Here is a 20,671-nt window from a genome sequence, read left to right as displayed (position 1 = left end):
TCACAGCAGGGCCCGTCTCCTCCGCTCTCAGACCGTGTTCCTATTGGGCCCCGCGGGGAGCTACGCGGCGCATCGTGCGCGGGTTGGCTCTCTGGGCCGTCTGTCTGCGCAGTAACCAGGCAGCGGGTCACGGTGCGCCGGTTTCCACGTCAGTGCGAGGGAGCGGGGCCGGTGTCCCTGTCCGTGCCCCGCGGACCCCGGGCTCCACGGCCTCGCCGCCGCCGCTGCCGGCAGGGAGGGGCGGAGAGGGGGCGGGCCGAGCCCCCCGCCCGCGGTGCCGCCCGCCCGTCCGGTTATGTGAAGCGGCCGCCGCCGCGGGGAGCAGGCGCCGCCATTTTGGATGCGGGGGTCAGTGCCGGGCAGCGACCGCCTGTCGCGATACTGTCGCGACGTGGGGGCGGGCGGGAGGGAAGCGGCGGCGGGGGAACCTTGCGGGACCTGCGGGGGGCGGGGACGGGGTCGGGGCAGCCCCGGGGGCCGAGCGCGGGTGGGGGCTGCGGCCGCCCCTTCGACCGGCCGGGACTGACACGCGTGACGGTGCCCACGGGGCGGAGGGCGCACGGGCCCGCCTGGCAAGGACCGCCGCGGGCGTCGGGGAAGAGCGCGGTCAGGGCTCGGGGCCCGGCCGGAGGGAGCTGCGGGGTGGGCGCTGCACCTGCACAGGCATCTGCTCCCCGTGCGCCACGGTGGCTCGCTGCTTGGAATCGGTGGAAACAGGCTTTTCCTGGCATATGATCAGCTCCGTGGCTGTTGCAGGGGAAAGCTGAGAGCTCACTTAGTGTTTATGTTATGAGTTCATCCGGTGGCATGTTTCACAGTTTCAACAGTATGAAATAATTGGAAGAAAAAAGCGCCCCTCACCATAATAACCTTAGGTTTCATTTTTACCATGCGGTTTTGACAAGTAAATGCTACTTGCCTTTCTCTTCTTGGTTCCTAGGCCCAATCTCACTGTTGCAGCTGAATGTGGAGGCTTGCAGTGAAGCTTGTCCCTCTCTTTCTGATGTGCAGCATGGGGGTACCACCATGTTGCTGCTACTTCTCTTTTAAAGGGCATTTTTGAATGCCCAGAATTGCATTGAATTCCCAGGACTGCACAGTTTCTTTCCACATTTAGAGATTATTGCTTTATATCACTTTTGTCCAGGCATTAGGAGCTAGCCTTTGGAGAAACATCCTGACTTATCTGAACTTCTGCTGCCTGTGATGCTTTTTGCAGAAGTTACTGCTTGAAAAACCCAGGCAAGTTAAATTTCTCTGTAGAAGTTCATGTATCTTCCATGTGAGGTTTAGGAGGAAGAAAAGGAGCTTTCTGATTGCCAATTGGGCTTCTGGGAAACCTAGCTGGCTGTGAGATTGTCAGGAGCTGTTTGTGATTCATGCTTGTGTGTTCTGTTTTGGTAGCAGTGTATTGTATCAGGAGTCTGGTAGCCAAATCTAGGTCAGAGGCTATCTAGATTATTCCTGCATTGTCATAAATAATAAAAATTTAGGTCAATGGAAGCTTACTTTGAAATACAACCTTTCTATGTTGTGGTTGTTTTTCACTACTGCTGTTTGTTGGAGTAGTGTCACTGGGTTTAAATCGGGTGCCATAGCTGAAGGCTAAAGTTAATGATAGGAAGAAGTGACTTGATGGAAGTCTGCCAGACCTTGTTGCTTCTGATGCAAAGGCGTGCTTGTGTCCAGAAGAATTACAGGCATTTTGCTTCAGAAGAGGGAGTGTTTCCTAAAACTATACCCAAGAGTTCCTGTGGTAATACTAGGAATAATTTGGCTTCCTATCTATTGGGATGTGTAGGGGTAACACGTTCCAAGGTTGAGAAATGGAGTGTTCAGTGCATGTGTGAAATAACATTTGCAGGTGTAAATCTTGTCAGTGTTTTTATAGGAAGATTCTACATGTGATGCTGTTTCAGAAGTCTCAGAATAGTGATAATTATCATCCATAGAACACTGTTGAGGGTTTTGACAATGTTATGAATATGGGCTTTTGTTCTTTTATGACATGATTAGGCATCAACTTTTCCCACTTATTGTTCCCAATGCTGTTATCAGTGAGGCTGTGAAAGGTAGCAGCCTCCCTTCTTCTCATGGTGGCCTGGACACCTTGTTGCCTTGGTTTGGAGCTGTCATTTTCACTGTTCTGCCTGGTGAACTTCTGTGCAGGAGCATATCTGAGGACAGTCTGCAGTTTTAAGCAGATGTATGAATCTGTCTTGACAAAGAAACAGCAGTTTATATACAACTAACTGAAGGGTTAAGGAGCCAAAAAGCATTCAAAATTTAGTAGGTACCTTTTTTTTTTTTCCCTAACTTAAAACCACAGAACTGAATAAATTTGTTTCTGTGTTGAGCCCACTATATTTTTGTGTTTAATTAAAGATTGCTTGCAAGAAAGGCATTTATTCTCGATTTGAGATCAAGAGGTATTGAAACAAAGCCAAGGGAGGTTGTTTCAAACTTTTTAATGATCTTCAGTATTAGTTCTGTTAACCTGTTCAACACTTTTACAATATCCCATTTTTTAGATCATACCTTTGTAACATTAAGCCTGAATTCATGTTAACATTTTTTTCTTCTCAAAGGTGAATAAACATCTAGTGGTTTTGCTTGCCTCCCATCATGCTCTTGTAAACCCAGCTAATCAATCAGTGCTGGTCTGGTAAATCATGTAACTTTTTTTTCTCTACTGCTTCACAGCATTCATTTCAATCTTAAAACTTCTTTCAATACAAGACATCTGTTCCGTCTCTAAACTGTCATCAGTTGTTGCTTGTGGTGATGCTACAGTTGAAGGAACACATACAGAAATTATCTAATAATTTAAAAGGGGTAGCCTTTGAGAAGTTTGGAGTTTAGTGAAGCTATATCCATCACTTGAAATAAACTTTTAAATTTTTACAGGGTTGGATGATTCTTTTCGTGGGCTTAGCTTACAAGGTGTATCTCTCAGAAAATAGTTGTCTGTCTTTCCTGCTCACTCTGTAGTTATTTTCTGTTTCCTTCTCCAACATGAAGTTGCAAAGGTCCTTTGGATAAGTGAGGATATTTGGCTTCATGGATTACTTTGAAATATGTGTATGCTATTGCTTGGATAGCTGCAAGCTTAAATATAAAGCAGTATTTCCCTCCATCTCTACCCAGTGTTGGTGGGGAAGTGAGCTCTATGTCTGATGCTCAGAGTCTGAGTGTGAATTTGCATCCCCAGCATGATAGATTGTTTCAGTTGCACTGGTCAAATGAATTTGTTGGCATGCATAAAGTGATTTTTTTTTACTTTTGAATAAAGGTAGATTTAATGGAATCTGCAGTGAGGAAAGGAGTGCATTTTCATTGAGTCTTCTCAGACAGTTAGCAATTAAATACTACCCTGAGTTTTGCAGGCTTTTGATATGTCAGGAGAGCCCTGCCAAGTAACAAGGAGTTTTTGCACCCTTACTTGAAAAGATCAGGTGGGAAGGAAAAGGTGTGTTTTGGAGGTTTTTGTCTATTTTCTTAATATTTTGCCACTTGCAGTTAGCTGGGCATTTTAAGTCTTCTACATTGGTGGGAAATAGAGTTAAACAAACTTTTTATTTAATTATTTTTTGTTAAAAATAGAGGAGAAGAAATACAAGTCTTACAAGCAGATTCAGTAGTATGCAGAATAGCATTTAAGCTTTGGCATCACTGTAAATACTGTCAAAATTATTAAGTATCTATATATGTGCAAGTTTTGTAATATGTCTGTCTGGTATTTACATGCTTTTTGAAATAATGTTTCCATGCTAAATGCTTGTAATGGTGCTCTACAGTTTACATACTATGTCCGTACTGTTTTGAAACAGTGAAGACAAGAAAAACTTTTAATATTTGACAAATATGAATGTAGAGAGTATTTCCTCAGAAGTAATTCCCTGGACTAGAATTTTGAGCCCTTAAACTGCTGATGTAGAAATACAGAAAATAATGGAATTACTGAAAGAAAAAAATAAATAAACAAGGAATTTTACATGCAAGAGAAATCTCCCATTCATGCCTTGTACTAAAACAAGGACAACAAAGTAAAATAGAAAAATTGTGATCAATGGTATTTCAATGCAATCATATGAATAATGTATGGAATAATTTACTATTGAGGATGGGAACATCTCTCAAGCATTAGCCACTTGAGTAGGAAGTGTATTGGTGGTTGTTATATACAGCTGTGGAGGAGGGATAGAAACCTTTATTCTTTATTCAAGCAAATTACCTGGAAGCACTATTTGCTTGTCATGACTGTTCTTACAAAATACTTTTGTCTTTGCTCTTAAATTATTGTCTTACACCTGGGAATACCATTATGTATAATTCATTTAATGAAATAAACAATTTTGCCATAAGATTATTCATTCTATTGCAAACATCTGAAAAAAATGAAGCAATAAATAAATGCTGTCCTTTGACAAGATATCTTTTAATAAATGCTTTCTTTCCATTATTTATGGAGTCCTGAAGCAAATGAGTCTCTTTCATTCAGAGGATATTTGTATATTTGAAGAGTTGTTGATAATTCAGACACATTACTTAACATGAAGCCTGACAGACCCAGGATGTATGTTCTGAAATTTCTGTGGTGATCTTTCTGAGGTCTTGAGTACTCCTTCCAGCTTTGCTTTTGTTATGTGGGCAAAAGTCCTTCTCATATTCTCTGTGCTTTATTACCCTCTGCCTCTCCTTCCCAGCTGAATCCTTTAAACGGGCCTGTCAGAGCTGAAGTGTTATGATCAGTGTTTCCAATCTTTTGCTTCCCTGTTTATTGTTTATAAACATTTGTGTCTGTTCATTCCCCTTCATTCTTATTTCTTGATGCTTGACTATATCTGGGCTACAGCTAGTATAAAAAAAACAGTCCCATAGTAGTAGTTCACTCTTCTTTTTCTCAGACTATTACAAATATTTCTTGCTTTTAATTTCTTTCCCTCTCTTTTGCTTCTTTCTGGGTGCATCAGTTTAAGTTTTTTCCCTGAAAGACTTCAGACACACAGGAGAGTGTCTGCCTTTAACTTTCTCACTTTTTCTTCCTGTGTTCCATCCAATTTTGTCTCTAGTTTTACCCATTTCTTTGTGGGGTTTTTACTCACGTCTTTTTTACTTCCCTGCTTTTTTGGAAGCTTTGTTTTGTGAAGCTGGTGTGAAATCAACATCTGTTACAAATTATTTTGTCAATATTTTATGTCCCAAAGAGGTTTATTCTGGCTGGCTTATTCAACCCACTGATGCTTATTTAAGAGAGTACAAGGTTAGCTTTGTGTTCCGTGTAGGGCTGCAGGAATTTGCATAAATGCTGGAGATGCATGTGTTATTGCATTGCCGTAGATGTCTGTCCTGGTACCCTAACACTTTCTGTGAACTTCAATAGACTGGAAAAGAAATGAGGAATGTGCCTTGGCAAAGTGATCTCCTGCATTACAAAGTTCCCTTTAGAACTGCTCTCATGGTTTTGAAAACACACTATGAGAAAGTGTCTTCTTTTGATGAAATCCTTATATTTGTTACATGTAATAACTTGTATTTTGTGCACGCACAAAACAAAACTGAAAGAGTGTCTTGCATCACTGCAGGCTTTCTCTTGGTTAGAGCCACCTTCGTTTCATCTAAGGAAGACAATTACTCTGAGAGACTAGAGATTAATTTGAATTACCTTTATTTTCAGAATTGTCAGGATGGTGGATAAGAACATTTACATTGTACAAGGTGAAATCAATGCAGTGGTGGGAGCCATAAAGCGGAATGCCCGATGGAGCACTCACACGCATCTGGTAAGTTACCTTCAGTTGCTGCCATCTGTAGCAGCTGGTAGAAACACCTATGTCAGAAACCACCTGGCTTTGGAAAGAACTTCAGATTTCTGTAGTGCTTGTTATAGTACTTTTATAAGTAAAGCTGGAATAACTTTCTGCATTGTTTAGGGATTCTCATATGCCAGTGACTGCAAAAGCTACAAAGCTGGATGTCTTCTACCTTTTTATCCTGTAAATCCAGAAACCCCACATTGTATTCCATGTGGGAATCATCTCCTTTAGACTTTTATCACTGGGGATGTCAGACAATTTGCATATATGGTTTATTTTATTTATTTTTAACATTTTATGTATCGTTTGTACCCTCTTGGAGAAGACAGTCTTCATTGTGAAAGCATGAAATAAAAATTGGGGAAGTCACTATATATAGAGTATTTTTAAATTTTTCATAAGGCATAGTATCTGTTTTCAGCTCTGTTTTGTTGCTGTTACCTATATTCCTGACTAAAACCTATTAATAGTTTCAAACCTACTTTGATAGAAACCCCAAATACAGTGTTTCCAAGTCTAACCCTGCTTTGGTGGGTTTGTGGCTGCAGCAGTGTAAACGTGTGGATGTGGCACACTGTATCAGCGGTGCCCTTCGGAATGTCACATGGGTAGCAGAAGGTGGCTGTCATCCAGCACAAGTGGTTTCAGTTTGTCGAAGGGCTGGGCCCTTTTTCTTTCTTTCCTTCATTAGAGCTCACGGCCTCTCGGTTTGAGGTGTGGGTGCGGCTGCACTCAGCTTGGAGAAACTGCTGCTCCTCATTTTAATATCATAAAGATAGACTAAGGCTAAAGGATGCAGCTAATTCATATAAATATTGCACTGTGATTCTTTCTTCAAGTTATTTTAATGGCATAAAATGTCATTGTATTTCTGTTCCCATTACAATCTGCATAGATTAACATTATAGCAAATCCAGATGAGCCATTTCAATATGGTGTGAGTTAGATTTGCAGTGAAATTTATTGAACAGCAAAAGGCTAATCAGAAATACTTCTAAGGACAATAAAACCAAACCAGAATGCTCAGTCTTGGACCTGTGCTTTGACATTTGAGCTGTATGATATTGGGGAGCACTGTCAGGAAAATAAAAATGCTTCTCTTGGATTTGATGTTGTAAACATGCTGAGAGTGATAAACTCAAACCACAGCACTTCTGTGAATGTGGTGGTGAAGTCTTTTAACAGACCCATTATTAAGACTTGTCTTCAGGAATATGTTTGCCTCATTAATTTCTTACTTCCTATGTATAACCTATAGGATGAAGAAAGGGATCCCCTGCTGCATAGCTTTAGCCACCTAAAAGAACTGCTGAATAATATTACAGGTAAGCTTCTACAGAAATCAGCAGGTATGTCCACCTGCTAGGGTATATGCAAATAAATGCACAGGTGTACTTATTTGTCTTCTTTATTATCCAGAAGTCATTTACTGTAGAGCAAGAAAAGAGGAAATATGCATATACTTTAGGCAAATAATACCAATGTGAACTAGCACAGAAATACCACTGCTGCCACTGTCTATAGGGATATATATCCCTATGTATGTGTGTGTGTATATATTTGTGTGTGTGTATGCACACACATTTTTATAAAGATGCATGTTTCTTTGATATACTGAAGCTTGTAGTAATACATGAAATGTGGTGTATTATGTATAGCTTTTTTGTGGTTTGTTTATGCTTTCTGATCTGTGAGCGATGGAAAAAAAAATCTGCTTAGAAAGTGGTTTCCATCTGTTTTTTTCCTCACATTGTTAATTTTCATCATGTGTTATCATGTAATAGGTAAAGCACAGGCCTCTTTCTGTTTGAGTCTCTTGGCTTTTAAGTGAAAGACCTTGTGATCACCTGCACTGAAAGAAATTGGAAATCTATATAGATTAGAGAAGTAGACCACAAGGCTGTGGTGTGTATTCTGGCCATCATTTTTCTCACAACGCATCTTTCTCCCCTTCCCCCAATATTTTCTAGTTTTGTAGCTTCAGGAGTGATTGTTAAAGTGTAACCCAAGTATATGTTGAGAGTCTGGAAATAAAGCTAATCCTGTACTCCATATGGCATTCTGCACGTTATTCTCAAGATTTTTCCTACTGATTGTATTTGAAAGTAAACTTCATTTCTGGTCCCTGTATTACAATGAATGTTCAGAACTGCACTCAGCCTTAGTTTGAGATGGACCTTTTGCATTTCTTACTGTGAAGCATGCTTATTCTTGCATCAGTGCTGAGTCTGGAATCCCATAAAAAGTGTGTTCCCTAGAAGCACAGTAGTGCTGCTTCCAGGTGATGATGACAAGAGGTGCTGAAGACAGGTGCCAGTTCTAAGCCTTTATTACTTCCTCTTTTGTGTCTGCCTGTAAGTGTAATGCTTTGCTTTTCTTTGCCAGGTTAACTTCCTGTGGTTGTAAGCAGGATTCTTCTGTCAGATCATGACATCTTAGGGAACTCCTGAACAGCTTGCTTTTCTGTCTTTGTTCTGGATGTTATGCTTGTACCTCGACTATGACAGTCTGGATTTGTGGGGTTTTTTGTAAGCTCACTCACCTTCTGTAAGATATGCGTGCAGTCACCAAAAGTCTATTGGGAGGAAATTTTACTTTTCTCCCTTCTATGAGATAATTTTTTTTTTTTTTTAATAAGCTTCCTGAAGTTCTTTGCCATTATTGCAAATATCTCTTCTCATCAACAAGAGCAGGGACTGTCAGGATGCTCAAATAAATGCAATATAAGTAAATGTCAGGGACTGGCCATTTATCTAGAGCAGCTAGGTAAAACGTGCTGTTGACTTGTTGAGGAAAAAAATGCAAGTTCACTATCTGCTTATGTTAGAGAAAGCAAAGTTTAATGTACTAAGAGATTCAGAGACTCCCTTTGTATTAGTCATCATGTAAGTGTGGTTCCTGCTGAGATAGTAATTGCTTATATATGGGGATGATAGCATGTTGGTTTGACTTCATGGGTGCTTTTATGCAGGTGATTTCACCTGCAGTGACTGCTGTTTATTGACTAGTGTCCCGAGATAGGACATCATTGCTGTGCTCCATCTTTTTTCCATTTTAGACATGGACTTGTATCCAAGCAATACTTTGAATGATACAGAGTCTCCTGCATCATCTTCCAGGCAATCAAAAGTCCAGTCCCCAGCATAGGGGGTTTCTGGTGATTTTTTTTTTTTTTTTTTTACCAGAGACCTTCCTTTCATGTCTCTTTCATTAGCTCATGGAAACGCATTGCTTTTATATTTAAATTTATTCAAGCTGTAATCTTTGACATTTGAGTTAGCTTTTAGTACAATTTTGCATTTATAGTAATATATATTATGTATTTTCTCAATCCCCCAAGAACCCATTTTAATCTGTTCCGGATGCAAATTTCAGGCTGCCTTGTCCCATCTCCCCTCTTGCTCTCTCCCTCCCTTCCCCTCCCCCATGGAGCATGTTTGATCAGGTGTGGCAGGAATATCCACTGTCAAGCTGCGCCCTTTATATTAGTCAATATTATCCTTCCTTCCCTCCCACTCCCTTCATTCTCCTCTGGGCTTTACCAGTTGATTTATAATTTTGGAATTCTCATCGGAGTCTGTAATACAGTTTGTTCATTATTTAACCAAAACCTGTTTAATGAGCAAAGAGAGGCAATGTAAATGTTAGGCATGTTGCAGTGGAGTACCTTTTGTTCTCCTCTGAGCTAGTGGGTATTAACTCTGTCATGACTGTGATGCTGAAATACCCTGGTCAAGGGTATAAAGGTGCTCTGTATGCCCCTAGCAGCTAAAGATCCCTGTTTCAAAGTATTGCTCCTCAAGAGTAACTAAATTACATACTAGAAAGCTTGCCTGCAACTAAGTATGGTATCCCATCCTGTTATAACATCTACATGTTCTCTTGGAGGAAGCGTATAGAGAAGATGTGTTGCTCAGCACAAACAGTCCCATGATTGTGGTAAGAGTAACTTCACTTCTACAATTCAGCATACCTACTAAGGGCCTTGAACCTAAATTATATTTTGAAGTTTCTCTTTGAAATTCTGATAAAGAAATGTAATTTCTGTGGGAGTTATATGTAGATTTATAAAAATAGTTTAATAATTTGAAAATGGGCAGCATGTCTGCTCTGATGTACTGTCAGTTGATTTATTGGATGCTGTTCTTACATTTTCATGGGCTGCATGTGTTTTAGCTACTATTGATAGTAGTTACATGGAAAACAGAAAGAAAGCATAGAGGTTCTATTGTCTTGGGTGATGCATAAGTTAATCCAAGATAAATTTAATAGTTGAATGCTTGCAATGCTGAGATGACCACAATAAGCTTAAGTTTGATGGCATATTTCATATTTCTACTGCTTAGAAAAAGCAGAAGCCAATGTCCTGAATTATGACCATATGGAAGCAATGACTATCAAGCTCTGTCCATGCATGCAGAATTGAAATATAGCTACATTTTCAAAGATTATTTTAAAACTTTGAAAACCTGTATTGATACAAGTTTGGATTTAGGGCCGCTGTCACTACAGCTTCCCTTTGTCTGCTTTTTAAAGTGAGCTGAGTACCCTGAAAAATGTCTGGATGTTGAAATATTTGTTCATTTTGTCAGTTATGGCTTTAGGTCACCAAAAGGAAGCTTCTTTTTAACATCCAGTGATAACTGAGCACTAGCTCTTTCATGAGTGGTTCCAACTTAGGATGTTCTCCAAGTTGGCAGAGAAAATTTTTGGTTATAAAACCTATTGGAAATATGAATTAATTATAAGCATGGTTTTCTATTATTTCATGAGGATTTGGTTTCTTCAAATGCTTCTCTGGCTGTTGAAGTCTTCAGACCATTCTGGTAGGATGTAGAGGTAAGAGCAGATAGTTCTGTAGTCATTCTTCGCATTACAGAATTTTTGCTTTGTTCAGACCAGGGAGATGAGTCAGTAACCAGGATTTTCATGCCTGAAGTGCTGCCTACTGGTGTGTAGGATGGCTTTAGGATAGGAATGACTGGATACAACTGCCTTGTACAAGTCATGTCTGCAGTGGGAGAAGCAGGTGTTTGTGGAAAGTGTGTGCATCGAGAGTCTATTTAAATAAGGTTTAAACTAGGTAAACACACCTGTGAAGAGGTGCTTGTGTATATTTTAGGTCCATGAGTGCCAGACTGCAAGGTTTGAGTCCTTTTATCCTCTTGTGGTTCAGAGTTAGTGCATTTAAACAGAAGCTGCAAAGTAAGCTGTTAGAAGCACTCTGATTTCATGCACATTCATGACATTTTAAATGAATGCTTGTACAGTGGGTTCAGAAGAATCTTTTCATGGCTTATTTCAGACAAGAAGCTGCTGCAAATCTCCATCTTTAGAGGGTTGGCTGGGGCATTAAGAGCTGGCTAAAGGTCAAATGACTGTAACCGTAGGAGAACCTTTGCCCAGTGTACTGACTTAATATACTTGTTACTGTAGCCATCAGTTTTCTGGTATGTAGACTTGATTGCACACTCATTTTCTCATGTCTGAGCCCTGAAAACTCAGTTTTTGTGGAAAACCTGACAGTTGTATAAAACAATATAGGAATTCTATCTGATTTTGGATTAATGTCTGAACTTTTTATGAAAGATCTAATTTTAGGAAGTGGTAAATTGGCAGTAAATATAAACATGTGGCCTCTTCTCAATGCTATTGAATTGCTGTTGGTTAGAATATGAGATGTTCATTCAAGTTAAGAAATCAGAAAAAAATAGTGTTTTGTTTTTTTAATAAAGATGTGTAGGAATTGGACTATATGAATGTGTGATATGTAAAGTGCTGTGATGCTTATTGCTTTGCAGGTAACAGCAATACTGTATTTTATTTATTAGTTAGATCTTGAGTTTCTGCTGGAAGTGCCTGAACTTACTGGCAAATAACAAATATGATGAATTGCATATTGTAATATTTCTCCCATTGGTTGCATTGAAGGATACAAATGTTATGTAGATCAGCCATTTAAAAAAAAAAAAAGCTTTTTTTTTTCTGTTGCAGGTCAGCTTCATATCAAAGATCTAGAACAGTCAGTGTTCTTATAGATCCTGTCTGTTCTTGTGATAACCCAAAGAAAATAAAAGGAATTTATTTTTTAATAACAGGCATCTATTAATGTTAACTTGGTATTTTTGAATACCAAGAAATTCAGGCTAACATTTAGCTTTTGTTGTGTTTTCTATGAGTTTTAAAGAAGAATGGAAAGGCTATAAGAAGGTTAGGAAATTGATAAAATAAGGTTTCCTCCATAGCTTTAACTTGGCCTCACTCTAATTAGCGGGTGACGGTACAATTTTAGTCCATATTGAATAACCTGACCCTGTGTATAGAAGTGGTAATTTATTTCTCTTCATATTTTCTTACTGTAAGAAATATGAATATTAAGGTGCCAACTTAAATTTGATGCTTTGCTTGCAGATTGAATCAAGACTTTATTTTTGCCAACTGTGTTCAGACAGTACAATAAAAATGGTTATTCTAAAAGCAAGTTTCTTGTCTAAATGAATGCAGACATCTTCCTAACTGCACAGAGAATTTAAACCAATGCAGTATTTTTGCTTTGAAGCTGCAGGTAGTTCCAAATATTCTGAGTGAGATTAGTCTTTTTAATCTCATTGTAGCATGAAATTAATCAAATCACTGTCTTATGGCTGAGGTATTAGGATCTTCCTCAGAGATATTTTTAGCATACTGATATTTTGGCATAGATTTTCTTGGTGTTTTCTTGGAGGAACAATAAATCAGACTTTTCCGAGGTGCTTGCTAACCTTGTACTTTACTTTCTAAGTGATTTTCCCAGAGTGACACCGATGGGCTCTAAGAATGGTAGCTGCGCTGCAGCTGGGATGCCAACTTCTCAAGCCCAAAATTAACACAAGAATTGCCGTAATTTCACTTAAGATTTTGTTTACTTTCTGTATAAAGGAAGGAGGAGAAATGTCCTTGATGAAGAATGGTTTACAGATGCACCAATGCAAGCACCATAACCATTATCAAGTCTTTTTTGTTATGTGTAGGACAGCATTTATGCAGAATGTGTGAGGAGTCAGGTATGGGTAGTGTCACTCTGAATTCTGTTGAATTGTACATTGAGCCCTCCAACACAGGTTACTGAATGAAAGTAAAACTCCTGAGAAGGAGAAGCTTCTCATTGAGATATTTGTAACTAATACTGACAGACAGAAAGGAATAAACTATGGTTGTGTAGAATCCTTAATTTGATAACTTTTTAGCTCTTGTGTTAATCTTCTGGTTTGTGTTTCTGAGTAGTAAAAAACTTAATGAATAAAACTGAAAGAAATTGAGTGAATCTCAGAATGTTAAGAGCAAAAAAACCTAACCAACTCGGTGGTTACACACATGGTTAAATGGTGGTTACCCAGTGGTTAAATACCCTTCACACTAGGTATTTCTGCATGTCTCCTGAAGTCCCTTATGCAGTTCAGCCCCACCACCTTTGTGATACCTCTTAAGCATCCTTTCAGTACAGTTCTCTGAGTGCTGTTTAACACTAGAGCTTGGAGCTGAAGTCTTCCTTCTGTGCATGGTTAATGACTGGCAGGTACAGGCAGGAGGTGGTGCTGTTGGAAGGAATTGCTTCCTGACCCCTAATCCTTAAGGACCCAAGGATTTAGATGGACAAGCACTCCTGGCTGTTGCTTGGAAGAGTTCCCACAGTGGGCTTGTTCTGTAACACCAGCCTTCTGTTACCGCTGCAGGGCTGGGCTCTGAAGAGCTGCCACATGTGCATGGTGTGCAACTGACTCTCTCTTGTTCCACGCTTGTTGAGCAATTACTTTCCCACTTGTTGGGCACTCCATTATTTCCTTCAGTTACTGCTTCTATGTGAAGTGGAGCCATGAAGGAAATGGCTTAATGGATGTACATTAGGGGGCAATAAATTGCAGTTTGATTTGGTGGACAGGCAGTACCAGATGCTGCATAGAAGTTAAGGTTCCTCTTAAGTCAGCCATTGAGGTTTTGTATCGAGTTTTTTGGATGGTGATGTTTTTTTTGATGGTCAAGAGTAGTGAATTTGCATTATAGTAAAAACCCTCTGGAAGTAAGAATGTACATGAAATTGCTTAATTCTGCTAGTAGTTCACTGAGTATGTATCTCTTCTGTTCTGGCACCTTTCTTCTTTTACCTGTCTTCTTTCCTCACTTAATAGTTGCCATCTAACCTGTTAAAAATATTATCACAAGGGTGATTTACTTCAAAGAAGCAATAGCTTGTGTCAGAAAGTGCAGGTGCATATTTATGTAGTTGCATAATGTGTAATAGGACTGCCAAGAAGTGTTGATTATGCATATGCAGAAGCATACTGAAGTATTCCTCATCTCAGAGTCTGTTGCTTAAAAGGGTAGCAACAGAGAGAAATCATTAAGTATACAAAGTTGTTAAACACTTGAGGGTTTTTCTTAATGATTACCTCCTTCTTCAATTTGTCCTTCAAACAGGCTGTTGTTGGCTGATTCCTAATACGGTTTATACCGAGATGTGAATTTGAAGGAGAGGTTTGAAAGAAGATACAATTGGGCAAAATGTCCTTTTCTTCAGGAGTAGTGCAGGAATCTGTGATAAAGTGCTGCTTCTCTCCATGATTAGTGCAGAATAAAAAAGTCAGGAAGAAAAGAGGTAGAATGGCAGGGATTAAAAGGTAAGTGTAAAAGTAGCAGACTAATGGAGAACGTTGCTATTAAAATAGCAGAGTGATTGGTTAAGGAATGATGGTAGTGAGGGATGTGTACTTGGTGGCTTGTCCACTTAAAGTAAACTTGCAGGAGATTTTTTTTAAGGTAACTGTCTAGATTTTTAGCTGAGTGTTGCAGAATAGACTATTGCTGAAGGGTTATTTTTTGTTCATGCTTAGTTTGGGGGGGTTTTCTTTACAATCAGAAAAAAAATTAATCTTCCGATGTGTTGTGGACGTCCTCATGGTGGTAACTTCTTAAAAACACATTGGATGGACAGTGAAGATGATATTAATTCAGTTGGTCAGAGCACAGTGCTGATAACACCAAGGTGATGGGTCCATACGGGCTCACTCAAGAGCTGGACTTGATGCTTCTTGTGGGTGCTTTTCAACTCAGAATATTCCGTGATCTGTTATCTTGCTTTTATAATTTGTCTTTAGAAAATTACACGAGATAGCAGATAATGTCCAGGACAGACATGAAGCTGATATATACAGTCCTAGGAAAACTCTGTTTATCTTTTAGATTACATGATTTTAACTTGCTTTTCAGCACTTTTCAAGGCTACAAAAAAGGACAAAATTTGATATATAAAGTCTGCAGTGCAGTGGCTTGAAGATAGGATTTGAGGTTCTGTGATGTGATGGATTCTGAGATGAGAGATGGAAGTGTCATGATGGGCTTTTACTGGTATCAGCAGATACTTTCTGGGGAAGAACTTTGTGAGTGACTGGAAATCTATTGTTTTGTTAAAAGAGTGAGGAAGGCTAAATAATGAATTAAATATATGTAAATGTTTTAGGGACAGTGAATCAGTACTGTCATCGCAAAATTATAGGAGATTAAAAAAACGCATCCTGAGAAGGAACATTTATTGAGTGATCATTGTAGAAAATGGATGGGTCTACACTGGTATTGTATGATGTAGTGTATCCATGTGACTTGGAAATATTACTGGAAGTGTTAAAGCAACCTGCTCTTGCTTTGAACTCCTAATTGGTAGGTATTTCTTCTTTAGTTGAAAGGCACGGATAGACATAGAATCCTCATCTGTTAAACTTTCTGAAGTTAATATGTCTGTGCTTTTTTGCATGGTGCAAGTTTTGCAGTTGTGAAGTTAAAACCTGTCAGTTCAAATTACTGTTGTATTCAACAGTGTGAAATGCTGTGAAAGAAAAAGCAGGTGTATAGTTTTGTGACAGTTGAGGAATAGATGAGAAATTATAACAAAAACTCCCCAGTGTGAGATGAGTAAAAATGAAAAAGTAAAATATATTAATGAGGATTTGCACGTCTATGCCATGGAACTAAAGTTTGGGGTGATACTGGATTAGGTGTCTTGTTAAAATGAACAGATTGATTAACAGCTTATTCTAATGTATTTTGCACTGTAATTGCAGTTGCACAGTTACATTGGTCAAGGGGCATACTTCATTAATGCTTTTTTGATGAATATATTAAATTCTCCACTGATGGTAGTTCTTTGATTATTTGAGCCTCTACCTATACCCAAATGCAAGCACTTAAGAAGTTCTGTTTTCCAGTTCTATACTTGTAGCAGTAAGCTGAAACATAATCCTAGACATATTTTAGTAGTAAGTTAGATAGTCTTTCAGAAAGCATAAGCTGGTGCAGGAGCCTAAGTGCTTGCATGACTTTAAATAATTCTCAAAGCTTGTGCTACTTAAACGATATGAGATACTTCAAAACTTTTAATCACATTTATCTTGATTCTGGGAGGAATTTTTTTGTTCAGATGTGTCTTTGTGCCCAGTTGCTTTTCATGAAATTATAATTTTTCTTGATACAAAGTCTGCAAAATGAATTAGATTCCACATGCAGCTTGATTAACTGCCTAAATAATTCAAGGGTCAAGTTGTAAATATGAGGAATTGTTGAAATAAACAAAGATGTGGTTCTTACCTTGACCATGGTGTACTGAAGAGAACGGTCTATTGGATCTGGCTATAGCCTTTGGGAGGAACTTTGTTGTAGAAATAAAACAAGTGGCAGTGGTAAAATATGGTTGCTTTTGTAAGCATATTTAGTAACTGCACTTAGCAGTTTGGATGTTCTTCAGAGTGGAATTACACAGTTTATAGTGGCCTGTAATAGTTTTATAATAATGAAAATTAATGCCATATTAGCATCCAGGAGCCATCATTAGCTGGTTTTCACTTCAGTCTGAGATTTTCATGTTTTTCATTCAGAAACAGCATGTTTTTCTTTACTCAGCTCTTACTGAAAAAAAACCCAAATGTTTTGACTATCTGAAGTGCAAATATATTCAGTCACATTTAAAATCTAACAAGCACTGTCAGATTTTTGTGCTTCCTTCTATTAAATACATTCTGCCTCTTAACACTTCAGATGTGATCAGGCTGGTACGAGGAGTAGGAGAACACAGTCCTGGGAGTATTTATTTTGGTGGCATTGTTGGTGATGAACACAAAGGTATAGGATATATGTGCTCAAATATTTACCAGTCTGTTAAAATAAGGTCAACAGAAGGAGATTTTTTCAGTTGAAACAGAATTACTAATTTAGATTTGACAAAGAGATAAGTTCTAAACAACAAGATTTTCTGAAAGCATATAACTTCTTTTTGCAATACAGGAGTCTGAATACTTTAAACACGAAGGCTTCCATTTCTTAATGAAATGGAAGAATAACAAAAGAAATGTCCATGTTCTGCAAATAAAAACATAACACTTTCTTGGGGAAAAGGCTTTGCCAGGAGTGTTGGAAACAGGATGGGAAGAAATAAAAATATTCAGACATTGTAATAAGCAACAGGACTCTTAACAGCAGCTTAACAGTAGTTCAAGAGTTGGAAAAAATGAAGAAATTCTGGAGAAAACAAGTTGCTGAAGAAATGTATTATTAAATAATGAGGAGAAGGAAGACTATCATAGGCATCCTAGAATGCTTAACCTAATGGTTGTTTAATAACTGACTATTGACTATTTAAGCATTGTGTCACAGACAATATCAGATTAAATTTTGCAAACAGTTTCTCCCTTCACTTTTATTAACTACCCATTAAAAATCTGAAAGGGCAGTTCATTCTGATTCAGCTGTCTTTAAATTGTAGATTTTTCTTCTTGTAGGTTCTTAGTGCTATAGAGTTTCGTAGCCCGAACTGGTCCTTGTTCACATGAACAAGGCCCATGTGCTGCAGCGGAAGGTCACACACTCCCTTTCACTCTGCGGGAACAGCAGGTGATGGTACCAGCTGTTCACATCCTTGTATTAGATGCCTGAATTTGAGCAGCTGTATGAGGCTGCTAATAAACTCTTACATGTAATGCAGTTCATATCTTGCCCACATTTCACTTGATTGTACTCAGCCCTGGCCAGTATTTTTTTTAACATCTTTCAATTCCACCTATATGGTGCTTCTTTTCTTCCTTATGCTTGTCTCCACTCCTCTTGTACAATGTGTACAAGATGTTTGAAAGGTGTTCCAATGTTGCAGATTTGAAAAAGAAAAGGTACAAGAAGACATGGGAACTGTACAGGGTTTAAGGAAGCAGGAAAAATCTGTCTAGCAAAAGCTTTTTAAAATTTTAAAGACTTAATGCTGTAATGAAAATAATCTGGGCTGTTCTAAAGGATATTCTTGTCCTTAAGCAGTACTACTTTTGGGTGCAATCCTAGGTGTGCGTGTTTGTTTGAGAAGAATGGTTAAAAGTGCTTTTGTTCTGAGGAATATGCCTGCATCCAGCTAGTTCGAGAGCTCTTGTTATGTGAATCTGCTATTAAAAGAAGGCTACAAGGGTTTTTAAGTTCCACCTTGAGTAACAAAATTGGCCTGGCAGTGAGTTTTGATATAGCCACAGTTGATTTCAACTTGTGCTTTTTATTTAAAAAAGCTTGTTCGTGACCTGTTTGGACCCTCTGTTAAACCTATTAAATAAAGGGTGGAAAAGATATAACTGCCTATCTGCGCTTTCCAGGAAAAGGGGTGGAGGGAGCCAAAGAAAGGATATTTACCATTTTAAACCCTTTCAGCTCCTTTGTTCACTTCTTTCTCTTGAATCAATGGTTTAGCCTCCTATTGCCCTCTCTGGAAGAGTCATAGTACCTAGATCCGAAAAATACTTTGGAGTGGCCACCTATGTGATGACTATCTCTTCTTTCTAATGATGTTCTAAGAGACAATTTTCTTGTTTTGTGGTGATTTTTAAAGTGGATTTTTTAGAGGATTTCTTTTTCCCTTGGTTTTGTTGGGGACGTGGGTTTGGGGTGGGTTTTTGAGGTGTTTTTTTGATTGGTTGGATTTTTTGGGATGGGGTAGGCTGGTTTGTTTTTCTCCCATTGCTGTAATCTTGAAAAATGCACTTTGGAAGGAAAGTAATAAGTAGGAGCTGTGAAGATCATCTTTCAACAATGTGGAGGTGAGAAGAGAGTTTATTTGTTCCTTTGCGCAAAGGCTCTCACAGAAAAATTCAGCAAGAGCAAAGATAATTATCAGAAGTTGGGTGTTAAGTGTTCTATAAAACTATGAAAAGAAGAGAACCTAGCTAGAAGAAGACAGCATGGGATCAGAAGTGTATGGTGGAATATAGGAAGAATATAACAGCTAATAATAGTGAAGTGGTTTAGCTCAGGTCATTCATTAGACCTTATTCTTATTTCTCCAAAATTCAACTATTTTTAGCTGGTCAGCATTCTTAAATTGAACTATCCACAGTCTAGAACTGATGTGTGCTGCCTTTCTCCAGCAAAGGTGGCTCAGGATTTTTTTTCTGGATAAGGAATTGGCTCTCCCACGGCAGATTAGGGCAGTAAGCTCCTTGTTAAACATCAAGAATTTTTAAGAGAGTCTTAAAATTTCTTGCTGTACACAAGTCAGTTGAAACAGCCAGATATTTTTAATTTCATGTTTCATATTTTAATTTTTTTTTGGCTGTTCAGGCATCTCTGCAAGCTATAAAGCAAGCAGTTGAAGTAAATAGCTGTATCAAATGAAGTACCTCTTGTCCCTGCTTCCAAAATAAACTGGGAATAATGCTTTACACATTTTGTCTCCTTTAACTCTACAGGCAAGCAAGAGAGGAAGCATGGATTAACATCTAGTGATTTCTAGGAGCTCAGATTCCTCTGTGCTTGGTCTGACTGACAGGGACATGTGGCTTGAGGGCATCTGGAAATATATCACTGGCAAAAACTGGTTGGGTAAATATAGCAGGAATGGGTTGTTGGGGCAGGAGACAGATTGTTCTGGGAAAGGAAGTGCTGTCTGTCGTCTAGATAACGATTTCCTATATTTCTTAGACATACCTATATCTTTCAGTGTAACTAAGGTAACAGCAGGCTCTGACATACTTGCTATGTTCTGCTGTTGTATGTTCTTATGGGGAAAGTGCTATCTGAAATGGCAAAATTGGTAGGAACAGCTGCAGAGAACTGATACCAATATTTTCTGTGGTGTGTGAGTGGTAGCACCACACACTTTCTTCTAGTTTAAGCTCTCATTGAAAAGAGGCAGGGCCATGAAATGTGGAAAGTATCCCCCAGAGTTTCAGGACATGATTATATTGAAGAAACCTGACTTCTGCTTAGGTGCAAAATTGTTTCTAGGCCACATGATAAGCAGACAAGCAACCAAAAAACCCATCAACCCCTTCCTTGAAAATGGGCTGAGAGCCCGTATTTTAAAATTCCTGTCTCTATTGGCAGTTGATACGTAGGTAACGAGAAGGAACAGAGAAAGCCAATCACAAGGATTTTCTCCAGCAGAAGCTGATTGGCAAAGCCATAAAGCTGCTTGAAGTATCATGATATTGGTTAAAGTCTCAACACAAATCATACTGTTTGGGGAGAAAATTGAACCAACTGTGTTAGAGGGTAGCCTGCAGAATTCTATGCAGGCATGTCATGTATTTTACACAGAAAGGCATAATCATGGGCAGTGACAAACTTCTAACAGATGCAGGCAGTATCACATATAACAGTAAAAGACAAGTTTTTTGCAGTTTATCAAGGGAAGTTGGAGATGACTACAGATTGGAATCGGTACCATTTGCAGCACTCTCCTAGCATAGTGGGCAATTTTTTTCATCAGCTCAAGAACATATTGAAGATAGAAACCCTGACAATTTTGTGCACAGTAGCTGTCTTTGTTAGCTATTGATTCTGTTGTCTTTCCTGAGAGGTTA

At 38.8% G+C, this 20,671-nt stretch overlaps 1 protein-coding gene across 5 annotated transcripts in view; it reads left to right on the top strand.

Annotated features, from left to right (window-relative positions):
• The first annotated feature begins 110 nt into the window (after window positions 1-110).
• The window catches only part of GBF1 (golgi brefeldin A resistant guanine nucleotide exchange factor 1), a 103,433-nt gene continuing 82,872 nt past the window's right edge, over window positions 111-20,671 (top strand). For 4 of the 5 annotated variants that reach the window (XM_086898975.1, XM_086898974.1, XM_086898973.1 and 1 more), the window contains exons 1-3: window positions 149-348; window positions 5,678-5,783; window positions 7,075-7,141. In XM_086898975.1, coding sequence (XP_086755101.1) covers window positions 341-348; window positions 5,678-5,783; window positions 7,075-7,141 — 181 coding nt within the window. In that variant the 5' untranslated portion in view covers window positions 149-340. Of the gene's footprint in view, window positions 349-5,677; window positions 5,784-7,074; window positions 7,142-20,671 lie in introns of all 5 variants that reach the window. The other variant, XM_086898976.1, reaches the window with a different exon arrangement.

The sequence above is a fragment of the Cyanistes caeruleus genome, chromosome 8, assembly GCF_971803275.1.
Source record: "Cyanistes caeruleus chromosome 8, bCyaCae1.hap1.1, whole genome shotgun sequence".
NCBI classification, from domain to species: Eukaryota; Metazoa; Chordata; class Aves; order Passeriformes; family Paridae; genus Cyanistes; species Cyanistes caeruleus.
Note: the sequence above shows the minus strand (reverse complement) of the source record. Positions and strands in the feature narration are given on the sequence as shown.